We start from the raw sequence: 14,379 nt of genomic DNA on the forward strand, positions 1-14,379 counted from the left end.
CTCTCAGTCAGTCTTCCTACCTGTCTCCATCCTGTCCACCTGTCTGTCTTTCAACAGCAACAGTATGAAGAAACAACAAAGACTTTGGTTTCTGTTCTGGGTAAGACATCATATATGAAACACCTTTTTTACAGGCCTAGAGTTTAATATATTTGAATTCAAGGCACCGAGCTCAGGTCCATAGTTTTTAATCATGTGAGCACCTCGGAGGATTCTCTGGATGCTTTTTCCTTTTTTATTTGTGGTGTAATTTTGGTCATTGAACATGTGTCGTGTTGTTTCCAGGTGTCTGTTTGTGGTTTTGGTTTGGTGTTTTGCTGGCACGATTTGGACAACAGCGAGTACGACTGTTGGCCTCTGGACAGGCCCAACGAGTACAACATGATCGACTGTGGAGGTGAGAAAACAGACGGCAGTTACAATACAATCATTAACCGTAGGTCTTGAAGAGAGATTTTGGTTGGTCTCAAGATTAAATAACAAGTATTACAGCTCCCCAGTGAAGTCTGAAATTATTTATTTTAAAGATTGCAGTCTAAAATCTCTGTCTGTCTATTATCCTGTGGCTCTTGTCCAGGTCTGGAGATGGCTTGGGTTCTTCGTCCTCCAGAGTTGATAAAGAGTGGTGAGGTATTCAGTGTCATATACTCGGTGACCGCCCAGGACTCTTTCTACCACTGGGCCGTCCAAAACCGCGTCTTCACTCATAGGTAAACTGGTTAAACTGGGTATAAAGCAGAATAATTTTAGACTGAACAAAATAAACTAGATAAACTGGTCTGCCTTGTCTGTGTGTTCAGTGACATAGAAGACGCTGAATCAGCTCGGAGGTTCTGTGAACATCACGAATGTCCGGCCAACTGGAAAGATGCAAATGGCGAGAACTGCTGCATTCACCACGCTAACATCCACTCCTGCCCGCTGGGATACATGGTGCACTGCTTCTTCTTGTCTTCATCACTCCTCTCTGTGGATGATCTGATATCGTCGTGTTGGTGTTGTTCCCAGATCATCATGAAAATGTTGTTCCAGGTTCAACATTGCAAGTGACCAATCACATTGTTGTGACGTTATTCTTTTGCATGCCAAGCCATTCGTGCATTTATGAAATTCCAGTGTTGCAAGGACAATATCAATTTTGCTTACCGTTTATCAAAAGGTTATGGTTAGGGTCCGTTGATCGGCAGACAGAGGCGGTTTCTTGCAGCTTAAGTACAGTTTTTTGTTTTATGCCGGTTTTACCCGAAGTCGCAAAAGTATGATGTCACAACATTCTGATTGGTCACTTGCAATGTTGATCCTGGAACAACATTTAGTATGATGATCTGGGAACAACACCAACACGACGATATCAGATCGTGCCCTCTCTGTAACACAGAGAACTCCAAAATCCAGTTGCAAAACGTAGTTTAGCAAATTTTGTCACCAATCCTCACACAATAGAGTATTATGGAGATACAGGTTAATCCCAAGGTTGGTCAGCTCCAAAACTTAAACTGTTTACACAGTTTAACTCAAAATTGGGACCATAATTTACTAAATTATGCTGATTTCAGTTAAACTTTAAACTCACAACAGAGGCCATAAATAAACTAGACTAGTGTTTAATGAGGTCACAGATTACATAAGCAGTGGGATCATTTTCTAATAGACTTCTTGACAAATTCACTTATTTTCTACCCAAAGTAGTCACCCCTTAGTGGTGAGAAACTGCAGGTCTAAGACACCTTAGGATCAGTTTACTTTTCCCAGATCTACTTTCTAGATGTAGTCCATCTATGTAATGTCTGACAGATAAATAAACAGATAAAAAGCTCTCTCATAAAAATAAAGTTTTCTGTTTTTTCCTCACTAACAGACAGAGAGCATTTGTGGCCCCTGGATTCCTGATGATGGAAAAATCTTCACACATACCGTCTCGACCTCTGGGAAGATGACCCAAAGCAACTGGTCCGCGAAGGTAACACACATGCCAGTTTATCTCAATAAGTCCATATCTCACATAGTTCCTCTTCAAAAGTGCAGCAGTTTCTCAATGAAACAAAAAGGTAAAATAGGAAAACTAACATTTTGGGAATATATTAATACACTTTCTCGTCAGACATGAGAGAAGTACAAAGACTGGAAAACAGCTAAGGTGACTGGGTCCAAGGCAAACTAAATAAATATAACTCCACCACTGATTAAATGGATTTAGGTCAATTAATTCAAAGAATAAGAAGGAGAATTGGAAGGAGCCAGTTCACCCAGTTTGGGCATCTGTCTAGGATGCCCCCTGGATGTCTTCTAGGTGAGGTATTCCAGTTATGTCCTATCAGGAGGAGGCACCAGGGCAGATCCAGGATTTGCTCAAGAGATTATATCTCACAAATGGCTTGGGAACAACTCGGTGTCCCCTCTGGATAAACTAGAGGAGGTGGTGAAGGAAACCTGGGCTTTTCTGCTCAGACTGCTGTCCCCACAACCCTAACCTGGATAATCGGTAGAAAATGGCTGGATGGAAGTGTAATAGTGAACATTAAGCCTAAATAATTGTTTAAAATAGTTTACATTAATCCATACACAACACACGATTGGGCATATCCAGCAATGAGGTCATTGAGGTCTTCAAAAGTGCAGCAGTTTCTCAATGAAACAAAAACTTAAAATAGGAAAACTAACATTTTAGGAACATACTAATACACTTACTGGACCTACAGGTCATCTCATTGGTTGAATTTAGCAATTTAGGTTGATGCATAACTCAGCAGGAATGATAACTGTCTGGTTTAAGCACAAAGAGTGAATCACGGGATCACTAGAGCCAGAGCCATCTTTTTTATTCCATTGTTTTATACAGACAGTGTTCTTCTTCCTTAATTCTAGTATTTACACCCTACAGTGTTTCTGCAAAAGAGGAAGCTATCCAAAAAGCATCTTTTACAGTTTTAAAAATTTCTGGTTTGACTGTTATTTCAAGTCTAGGACCTAGTCTCTTCAGAAATGAAGCCTTTTGTACTGGTTACTGGAGCCCAAGTTTCTTTAAATACAGAACATTAAGCAGAAAAAAGATGTAACATATGCTTCTGTACAGACAAACCTATTTCATTCAAAGTAGGGCAATACTACAATATTATAATCTGTCCCAATGACAAAATAATATAATTGTATGCAGATGCTACATTCAGTTACTATTAAATACTCACATTCTGATTCTTTGCTGATGTTTTGTCTACAGCCCGTTAATCAAACATGTTGATTTGTAGGTGGTTCTGTTACATCCTGGCTTAAACTCACTCATCGCTCACATTCGGGTCGGTACCATGCAGGTTGCCCTGGAGGCCAAAACCACCGTGTTGCCTGCTGTGGGTATGTTTTTCCCCTCTCAAAATCCTGACTTGACTATAAGAAGTGCAACAAGAAGTGCACAAAAGCTTCTGTATTAGATCATATTGTCATTGTTATGTGAACATTTTTTGGCCACTGATGACAGAGATTATACTGATAACCCAGTAGCAAAGATGTCATAAGGTTCCAGCAGTCAGTCAACCCCAAACATCGTGTTGCCATAAAAACAGTAAATAAGTCACAATTTCATCTTTAAATTTCACCCTTGAAGTCTGTGGTGATGGTGTCTGTGAGGAGGCGGAGTTTTGTTCCACCTGTCCAGCTGACTGTGGTGAATGCCCTATGTCCCCTTCCACGAAGATTGCCATCGGTCTGCCACTAAGTCTGCTCTGCCTCTCCTTCATAATGACTGCTGTGGTAAGGACTCACACAACAACACACATATGCTCAAAAAAAGTCTGCCAGTTAAAAATAAATAAATAAATCTGTCTCTTGTAGTGGCTAAGGTACCAGAAACAGAAAATGTTGTGGGACGAAAGCTGGATCATCGACTTCTCTACAATAAAACAAGGTCCTTTTAACAGTCTAGATAAAACTCTGATAGTAGCTTAGTAAGCACTGAAAGGCTCTGAGTGTATGCTGGAATTGCCTAAAAGTGACAGCGAAAATAGTCTCAAGTTGCACAAGAGAGATATTACTGCAAAAAGAGTATGAACCAGATCTAAAACATTACAGTGCAGAGCAGGACACAAAGCACCACAAAAAAAGTTAATTAACAGCACTGATTTAGAATGATTTGAAATGGACCCACATCTGTAAATTTGTATACATTTTATGTACATGAAGGAAATCTAAAACTTAACTCTGTTTTTCTCTGCAGATCAAGAGGGGCATATGACCATGGGCAGCATAATGAGTGTACCAGTGGGGAACAATGACAGTCATACTAGCTGTGTATCAGCGCTAAGCACCTGTACAGGACAACTGGGAACCCGAAAAACTATGTTCACCTGCACTGGCATATAGTACGCCTACCTATGTAACCACTAGGGGTGCAACGATACACAAAATTCACGGTTCGGTTCGATACTTTGGTGTCACAGTTCGATATTTTTTCGATACAAAAAAATGTTCATGCCTTTTTAATTTGTCATTTATTAAAATTCTAAATATATATTTTACCTCAAAAGTGTCATGCGCTAACGGCTGTCTAAATGACGCGGGTAAAGTTTGTAGCATGCGTGGTTGTTGTTTTTGTCTGCTTCCACTTGTCTTTGCACTAGGATGATGTCGGAGTAAATGTGCAGTCATATTCGTTGTGTTCCCACTAGTGTTGTCAGCGTTAATCTCGTTAAAATGACATTAACGCCACAACACGGCAAATTGCCGCTAACAAGTTACCACGGATCGCCCCGTGTGTGGGGCTGGACGGCGTCAACACGTTAACAAGCTAACTGCGCTAACACACTAGTTCCCACCAATTGAGCATTGCGTGGCACATCCGACATACTGTTTTACTTTAGTCCATCAGGGTCATGCTTCACATGAAAACCAAAATAGTTCCAAACGCCAGATCCGAATGAGGGTGGGGGAGGTTCAATTTCGGGTAGCATTGAGGCAGTTGCCATGTTGCAACGAGGTTAGCTTCTGTCTCACTAGCTTGCGCTGCGCTCAGTGGATCCGCGCTCGATTAAATTTGATAAAACAAATTAAAACTTTTGTATTGTTCGTTACATATGCGTACCGAACCGAAAGCACTGTATCGAATGGTTCAATACCGATACAAGTATTGTTGCACCCCTAGTAACCACCTGTCTGTCTTTATATAAAACTGTACTGTGCTATTTCGGATACTTTGATAGGCCACCAGGGCCAGTTTCAAGTATCTTTTCCTGATTCCCAGAGGTCAAGATTTTTGTTTGTCAAAGCCACAAGTTGTCCTTTGCCACTTCTGTGTCACACACTGGTTATAGCACCATCCATGCCTATCTCTAATAGAAATGTCTCCAGCTTCCTGGTATATTATTTGGAAATGTATGTTAAAAGCCACTTTGTTTTCCAGTGATGGGCGCACCGTGGCTATCAAAAGGATTCACACAAAGACGTTCTCTCTGTCCAAAACCATCAGACAGGAAGTCAAGCAAGTCAGGTAAGATGCAAATACAAACGTATCCCCTTCATACTGCAAATACACAGCATGTTTCTGTCTTTATGTTTGTCTCCAGGGAGCTTGATCACCCCAACCTGTGTAAGTTTATCGGTGGCTGTGTTGAGGTGCCAAATGTTGCCATAGTGACAGAGTACTGCCCAAAAGGAAGCCTTAACGATGTCCTTCTTAACGAGGAGATCCCACTTAACTGGGGATTCAGGTACTCAGATAATCACACAGACTCTTACTAATGGTACAATGACATCTTGAGGTAATTAAGGCATAAGGCGACTACACATAAAGTGTTTGTCTTTGTAAGTTAATTGGTCACACACATTTCCAATTTATTTGGGGTTCTCATGAGGTCTGTTTAGATGCATGACTGTTTGTGCCTGCCAGGTTTTCCTTCGCCACAGACATCGCCAGAGGGATGTCGTACCTGCACCAACACAAGATCTGTCACGGCCGACTGAATTCTCTAAACTGTGTCTTAGACGACCGCTGGGTCTGCAAAATAACAGGTGATCTGAGCGTGCAGAAAGAATGTTCCTAAAAGTATTAAAACTATACATGTAAATAAAAAAACCCAGTAAATACTTGTTAAACTTACCAGATATAAACTAGCTTTGAAAGTGAAAGTTTGCTTTATTCCTAATTTAGTGAAGATCATTTTCTATAACTGAAATCTCTTTCTGAATTGTTCTAATCTCCGTTTTTATTGTCATTTTAATTAAACCTAATTTTTGTCATCCTAAACTTGATCTGAAAAATAATCTAGAATGCAGCAAAAATTTTGATTATATATCTACAATTGTTTTTTTTTACATATAATCTCCAATTAGATTACGGTCTGAGAACCTACCGCACGGGCGATGGGGCGGAGCCTCTTTCCACCTATCAGCAGAGGCTCTTGGAAGTGTACTTGCCGCCTGAGTTTCAGGACTCTAACACGGAGCCAACACTGGCAGGAGATGTGTTCAGGTCACAGAGTTAACTTTAAATTTCCTTCACTTACTCACCTTAGTTCCCCGAAGACTTCCATCTGCCTCCCTCACCTTTACCCTAAACCAAAGCAAAACTGTAGTTTTAGCTCAGTCTCCACAATGTGATGAATAAATATAGATCAGTTGACACTCTCTGTATGTAAATTTCCCAGTTATTCCATCATCCTGCTGGAGATTGCAACTCGCAGTGATCCGGTCCCTGTAAGTCAGTCTGAGTGTCCTTTCACTTCACTGTAACTGTGCTGCTTTCATGGTCTCCCTCAGTAAAATTCATAAAATGCTTTGGTTTACAGGCAGAGGAGTCAAACCTCGAGTGTTCCTGGTGTCCTCCTCTTCCTGAATTGATCTCCAGTAAAGCTGACAACACCTGCCCCTGTCCCGCTGACTATGTAGAGGTATGTCATTCCCTTTAAACTGACTGTTATGAAATGGTTGAAAGCAGGCTGTATGAAATGTGCTATCATTAATAAAATAAATAAAAATTTGTAGTGTTCGTATGCTAGGTTGTTATAAGCATACTTTTGTAGGAAAAAATGTGTTCATTTATATACTTAGTACTTCGTTGTAGTTCTTTTAACAAAAATTACTGCATCAGTAATTACAGTATTCGTACAATGAAGGTGATCAGCTTGTGGCACCTCAGCTTCAGCTTCCTCATCTTCCTTCAGTCAGCGACCTGTAGAATCTGTCAGGTTGAGGTTAGGTGAGTTAGCTCCCCAAATAAGCATAGTCATAAAATCGTTAGCAAACTGTTTGGTAGTAGTTCTGGCACCACCAAACAATTTATTAACTATTTGGTAGTGGGAAGTGTTAAGTGTTAAGTCCTCCCGGAAGAGGAAATCTGCATGTACATGCTGATGCATCCAACCACTGATGACTCTGCGGTGGTTGGATGAATCAGCAGGGATGATGAGACAGAGTACCGGGCTGTGGTCGACTCCTTTGTCACGTGGTGTGAGCAGAATCATCTGCAGCTCAACGTGGCAAAGACCAAGGAACTGATCGTGGACTTCAGGAAGACCAGGAAACACTTGACCCCTGTTTCAATCCAGGGGGTCAATGTGGACATTGTGGAGGACTATAAATACCTTGGAGTATACATTGACAATAAACTGGACTGGGCTAAAAACACCACAGCACTTTACAGAAAGGGCCAGAGTCGTCTCTATTTTTTGAGGTGACTGAGGTCCTTCAACATCTGCCAGAAAATGCTCAGGATTTTCTATGAGTCTGTTGTGGTCAGTGCGATCCTCTATGCTGTTGCATGCTGGGGGAGCAGGCTGAGGGTAGCAGATGCCAACAGACTCGATAAACTCATCCACAAGGCCAGTAATGTTGTGGGGATGGAGCTGGACTCCCTCAAGGTGGTGTCGGAGAGGCGGATGCTGTCCAAGATAAAGACAATGTTGGATAACACCTCCCACCCACTCCATGACATGCTGGTCAATCACAGGAGCACGTTCAGTGAGAGACTGAGATTACCGAAAACCACCACTGAACGACACAGGAAATCTTTCCTGCCTGTGGCCATCTCCCTGTACAACGCAACGTACTTAACACACTGTTTACTGCTACAACTACACGTTTCTTTTCCAGCTATTTATTAATGAGTGACTTATGTATGTATATATATATATATATATATATATATATATATATATATATATATATATGTGTGTGTGTGTGTGTGTGTGTGTGTGTGTGTGTGTGTGTGTGTGTGTGTATATTGTACTATTCTTAGTTAGCATGTTGTCTGCCTTGTTAATGTTGGTTTATGTTGGTTTATAATGGAGCACTGTAACAAAAAAAATTATTTCCCCAGGGATCAATAAAGTATTCTGATTCTGATGTACATAAATATTGTCACCAAACTGAAGCATGAAGAGTTCTAAAATCTGGTAGAGGGCTGTGCTGACTTTGATAAAACACGTGGATGAATCACCACCAAGACCAGGAGATGATAAAGTACCCCAAATTATCACAGAATGCAGAAACGTCACATCAGACTTAAAACACCATGGATTCTGTGCCTCTACACTACTCCTTTATACTCTAAAACCTTGCTTTCCGAGTTAAACACTAAATTTAAGTGATTTGGACTTCTGAAGAACAGTCAAGTTAATGTTTTAACTTGACTGGGTGAAGGATGTCTGTAGCTGACAGCTGTCAGGTGTTCCTTGCAATTGTGGTCGTGTATACTTGAACTAGTTGATGTTTTGTTTAAATTATGTTTTCTTCTTTGAATGATGCTAACTTTGAAATATGACTTTAAAGATATTATATAATTTGCAAAAAAAAAAACATTTTTAAGCAAATGTAATAATTCATTAAAAATTATAAATATTCCTCGATGACTGAATATTCCATCTCGGCTGTTCTGCTGTTTTGACCCACCTGTGTTTCCATAGCTGATTCGGCGATGTCGCTCTCATAACCCTACCCACAGACCTACCTTTGAACAGATCAAGAAGTTTGTGCATCGAATTAACCCCATCAAAACCAGCCCAGTGGACATGATGATGAACCTGGTAAAAACAAACTCTGTCAATACAGTGGACAGTACAATAATCATTATATGTTATTACTATAGTAACAAACTGTGTATTGCACCATATTCTCATGTAATATCATATGTTAAATTATATCAGTGCTATATACTGTATATGTAAAGCTTTTTTCTTTTGTCTCTGTTTCAGATGGAGAAATACAGCAAACATCTGGAGGTGTTGGTGGCTGAGCGGACTCAGGATCTGATGCATGAGAAACAGAAAACTGATAGGCTGCTATACAGTATGACCCACAAACACACAGACACACACACATACTAATGTGTTACTAGGTTAGTAGGATGATTCTGTTTCACATTTATTACACACATTTTCATCCAGAAAACATTTATTTGTATGCAGATTATACAATTCTCTATATCTTTGACCAGTTAAAACTCACCTTTTACTGACATTTGTATGTTTGTGGTTCAGGTATGCTTCCCAAACAGGTTGCTGATGACCTCCGTCAGGGAAAACCCTCCCAAGCTCAGAGCTATGTCAGTGCTACCGTCTTCTTCAGGTAAAGATAGACTAGAGTTGAAAACCTGTGGGGTCTTTAGTCAGATGAGGCTAATAATGCTGGTTTGTAGCAACCACATGAGCTAAATAAATTTCTACTGGATTCTATTCTACTTTTCTATATTTTTACAGCCACCATAATAAAGGATGGTATGTGTGTGTTTGCGTAGTGATATAGTGGGCTTCACCCAGCTGTCCAGCAGCAGCACTCCTTACCAGGTCGTGGACTTCCTTAACAAGCTCTACACAACTTTCGATGACATCATTGACAATTACGATGTCTACAAGGTAGAAACCATCGGAGACGCATGTAAGTGACACACATGGTAATATGTAGCTACTCTAAAGATATAGCTATATAAATATGTAGCTCATTTCCGGGCAGCCTTTCCAAACAAGCCACCCTTGTTTGGTCTTTTTTCTAATTGTACTGCCATGAACTAAAAGATTTAAAATGCTAACGGAAGCCGGTAGAGTCAAAGATGTAGCTCTTTCGGTTTTGTTAATTTCTCTCAAAACTGACCTCAGTCCGACCTCGTGGTTAATTTTTTGGGATGTTGCTCTCTTATCTTAGCAGCATCTGGCTCCTTCTTACCCACTTGCTCATAAGTGGAAGCAATAAAGGCGTACTTGGTTTTTCACAGGACTCTATAGTGTCCTGTGAAAACTTTTTACTTGATTGTTGTTTTTTGTTTGTTTTTGTGTAGATATGGTGGTCTCTGGTGTTCCACAGGAGAACGGGATACTCCACGCCTCAGAGATCGCCAGCATGGCTCTGGATTTGGTGGGCGTCTGTCGCACCTTCAGGATCCCCCATAAACCCAACACTCAGCTGCAGATACGAGCTGGGATACACTCCGGTATACAAGCTACTGAGCCACTGTAATTAAAATTTTTGTTAAATCATTTTTCCACCCGTGACTCTTCTGAGTCCTTTTAGGTCCAGTGGTGGCAGGGGTGGTTGGGACAAAGATGCCTCGTTACTGCCTGTTTGGAGATACTGTGAACACAGCATCGAGGATGGAGTCAACAAGCGTTGGTAAGACTGCGGGACCTAATAAGAGTATGAGTAATTATTACTGGAACAAATGCTGGTTACTGGACACAGACTTAACTTTCTTCTTCTTGGGGTGAAACAAGCTAGTATGTTCCATTTTTGCAGCCCTGAAGATCCAGTGCAGCTCCAGTGTATTTTACCTACTGGAAGAGATTAGTGGCTACGTGTTGGAGTGCAGAGGAACACTTCAGGTCAAGGTGAGCTGTACACTCCCATTGGAGTCCAGTTCAGGTAAAACTGGGAGCTGCACAGTTAACACTCTGGACCTGATTAATTTCTTTCAGGGTAAAGGTGACATGGTTACTTACTGGTTGGAAGGGAAGAAGACTTCTCTGGTCTCCAAGGACATCATTGCAGACCCAAAGACAGCCAAACTCATCACCACGGAGACAGAAGAGGAAGCAGAGAAGAAGCAAGAGCTGTATTCATCAATACCGGGGTATCTGAATGACGATCTTCTCCTGGACCCGGCCTGAACCCCAAACTGTGGATCTATCCTTTGTTGTGTTGTCCTCACTGTTAGCCTAAGAAGAATGCATTACTGTGTTGTGTGCTACATTTCACATGTATGGTAACCCAGTGGATCTCATTAATCCACCGAGGAATGTTCAAAGAAACTGAAAACAGAATAATCTTAGTCTAAATTGTGCCATCTGCTATGTTTTTCACTCCAGTCAAATCTTCGTGTGATAGTTTATGTTTTACTATATTCTATGCTGTTATTATGTTTTTGTGAAGAAGCACTTTCCCATTAGTCGACTATGATGATGAAAAGTTTATGTATAGAATTTTAATGTGATACCAGGGATGCTTTTAGATGAAGACAGCGCCTGGTCTGAACCAATGAGTTGCTTTGTTTCTTCTTCGATGTTTTGTCTTAAATTTGTTTACAAGTGAAAGGCAGAATACTGCAGTTCAGAATACTGCATGTATATTTTACTGCTATTAGTTTGTGTTGTTTGTTGGACTGTGCACAAAAACTCAAACTGACATTAATGCTGAATAAATACATCCTGTGTTCACGGGAAGTTTCGCTGAAGTTTCTGCATATTCTTTTAATATATTCAGTCCCTCTTGTGAGACTAGAGCAACCCTGTCATGATTTAAAGAACTGCTGGAGGAAGTTCTTGAACTCTTTTGTGTCTAGACTGCAGTTACTCGTTTTGTGGACCTTTCTAGGTCACTGTTTAGCTTCAAATCACAGTCACACAGATTCAAACACAATTAAAGACAATCTGCAATCGACTCGCTGGGGCTTTCGCAATCATGGCACGAGGTTTACAAAACCAGTCCTTTTTGTAAAGTTACATTCATGATCTCAAACACTGCATATGCTTCATGAAAAACAGGGACTCTGTGATTTCAAACCTGAAAAGCACTTCAGACATTTTGACTTCAAAGACTTTTGGTGGTACTTGCCAGTGTTTTCTTTAGCGCCTGTGGTTCATGAACATTTAACATGTGGCCATGTTGGTTTTATGTTTTGTCCTGTTTGCCTGTTTCAGTTTTATTTTTATGTTTTTAATCAAATCTTAGATTTTTTTTCTCCTATTTTTTTTCTGTAAAACACTTGGAATAATAGAAATATCAATATAAATGAGCAGCACGGTGGCACAGTGGTTAGCACTGTTGTCGCACAGCAAGAAGGTCCTGAGTTCAATTCCACCATCAGGCCGGGGTCTTTCTGTACGGAGTTTGCATGTTCTCCCCCTGTTTGCGTGGGTTCCCTCCGGGTACTCCGGCTTCCTCCCACCGTCCAAAGACATGCAGCTTGTGGGGATAGGTTAATTGGATAATCCAAATTGCCACTAGGTGTGAATGTGCGAATGAAAGTGAGTGTGAATGGTTGTCTGTCCCTGTGTGTTGGCCCTGCGACAGACTGGCGACCTGTCCAGGATGTACCCCGCCTCTCGCCCTATGACAGCTGGGATAGGCTCCAGCGCCCCCCGCGACCCTGAAAAGGATAAGTGGAAGCGAATGGATGGATGGATTATAAATGAGACACAAAAGTCGGTCTATAAACATACTGGAGTGAACATAATTAGAGTTTTCTTTCTTTCTTTCTTTCTAATATTTCAAAATAAAATAGGTCAACAGTTAAAATGGTGATATCCATGAAATACTCAACAATAAACCAACACAGAGGTTTTTCTCTAAAGGCATTAATAAAATCAAACCAATTATATTATTCCATCCATTTCTTTCTCCTCCCAGTTAGTTTCATACTCAGACACTTCACACCGGCTGGTTAATCAGCACCTTTTGTCACGAATGTTCTGTGTGAATATTCATGTCACGTTGTTGAGCAGATGGAAGACTTAAAGAGATGGAGGCGATGTGGTCTGTTTACTTTTTTGTGTCAAAGATGGCTGACATGACAACTGGCGGACATGAAGAAGAGGCTCTGAGGGAGAATAGATGAGGAGTTGAGAGAGGAGGACTTCCCAGTTCCAGACTCTCCTGTCTACAGACATAAAGTGCATTTTATCTCACAGCTGTTGGGTTTTGTGGCTTTGTTCAGAAATAATTTTTATTTTGGCCAAAAATATAGGTGGAGAGTCAAGAAAAGTAGATTTTTAATATTTAGTAAGTGCATTTGACCCTCCCAAGATTACCAAATTAATTACTTCATTATACCTGGTCAATGATTGTACTTAATTACACTCTGTTTCATTATATAGCACCAAATCACAACAAGAGTCCTCTCAAACCATCCTGTATTCTAAGGTAAGGACCCTACAATAAAGGAGAGAAAACTCCAGCAATAAAACAACTTCCAATGACCAAGCACTTGGGAAGGAAAAACTCTCTTTTTGACAGGAAGAAACCTCCAGCAGAACCAGGCTCGGGGAGGCCATCTGCCTTAACTTGTTGGGGTTGAGGGGAGGAAGACAGGACCATAATTACACTGTGTAAGAGAGCCAGATTAATAATAACTGATGATTTAATGCAGAGAGGTGCATAAACAGAATGAAAGCAGCCTAAGCCTATGCAGCGTAAAAAAGGGAGGATTCAGGGTCACCTGATCCAACCTTAACTATATTGTTCCAAAAAAATATATGAGCACTTTGAAAACATGTCACATCTCAATGGGAAAAAAATCATTCTGCATCTCCATACTGATAAGGGTAACATGTTAGGAACACAAGGATGCCGCATTGTTTGCTGGGAATTAAAATTCGTCACCTAGCCTGTAGAGGACAGTGCGTTCCTCCATGGATATGCCTCACCAGACCATCACTGACCCACCACCAAAACAGTCATGGTGATCAATTTCACGCACACCATAACATTCTCCACGGCCTCTCCAGACACTTTCACATCTGTCACATGTGTTCAGGGTGAACCTGCTCTCTGTGAAAATCACAGTGCACCAGTGGTGGACGTGCCAATTCTGGTATTCTGTGGAAAATGCCAATCGGGCTCCAGGGTGTCAGGCAGGGAGTCCGAGAACCACTAGAGCACAGGTGTCGAACTCCAGTCGCGCACTGCACAAAGTTGGCCTTTATGGAAGAGTGGCAAGAAGAAAGCCATTGTTAACAGAAAACCATAAGAAGTGCCATTTGCAGTTTGCCACAAGCCATGTGGGGGACACAGCAAACATGTGGAAGAAGGTACTCTGGTCAGATGAGACCAAAATGGAACTTTTTGGCCAAAATGCAAAACGCTATGTGTGACGGAAAACTAACACTGCACATCACTCTGAACACACCATCCCCACTAACAGATATGGTGGTGGCAGCATCATGCTCTGGGGGTGCTTCTCTTCAGCAG

General features: G+C 41.0%; 1 protein-coding gene across 1 annotated transcript; it reads left to right on the plus strand.

Annotated features, from left to right (window-relative positions):
• LOC102785773 (atrial natriuretic peptide receptor 1) lies at positions 1 to 11,084 on the plus strand. Its single transcript, XM_087832385.1, has 23 exons — positions 1 to 100; positions 286 to 397; positions 578 to 710; positions 801 to 933; positions 1,859 to 1,960; positions 3,246 to 3,348; positions 3,599 to 3,744; positions 3,826 to 3,898; positions 4,208 to 4,352; positions 5,390 to 5,476; positions 5,553 to 5,696; positions 5,876 to 5,997; positions 6,319 to 6,457; positions 6,633 to 6,681; positions 6,774 to 6,875; positions 8,889 to 9,008; positions 9,177 to 9,270; positions 9,462 to 9,549; positions 9,719 to 9,858; positions 10,256 to 10,408; positions 10,489 to 10,587; positions 10,711 to 10,802; positions 10,890 to 11,084. Exons 1-23 carry the CDS (start codon positions 65 to 67, stop codon positions 11,079 to 11,081), a joined length of 2,604 nt encoding a protein of 867 aa, XP_087688511.1. The 5' UTR covers positions 1 to 64; the 3' UTR covers positions 11,082 to 11,084.
• The last annotated feature ends 3,295 nt before the right edge of the window (positions 11,085 to 14,379 follow it).

Source organism: Neolamprologus brichardi, chromosome 3, assembly GCF_056152115.1.
Source record: "Neolamprologus brichardi isolate AB-2024 chromosome 3, ASM5615211v1, whole genome shotgun sequence".
NCBI lineage: Eukaryota > Metazoa > Chordata > Actinopteri > Cichliformes > Cichlidae > Neolamprologus > Neolamprologus brichardi.

Bases quoted from the DNA above. Each gene is read 5' to 3' on its own strand.
- LOC102785773 (XM_087832385.1), top strand. From the start codon at position 65: ATGAAGAAACAACAAAGACTTTGGTTTCTGTTCTGG. The intron at 3,899-4,207 runs GTCCTTTTAACA...TTTTCTCTGCAG, and splicing joins CTTCTCTACAATAAAACAAG to ATCAAGAGGGGCATATGACC. The intron at 9,859-10,255 runs GTAAGTGACACA...GTTTTTGTGTAG, and splicing joins AGAAACCATCGGAGACGCAT to ATATGGTGGTCTCTGGTGTT.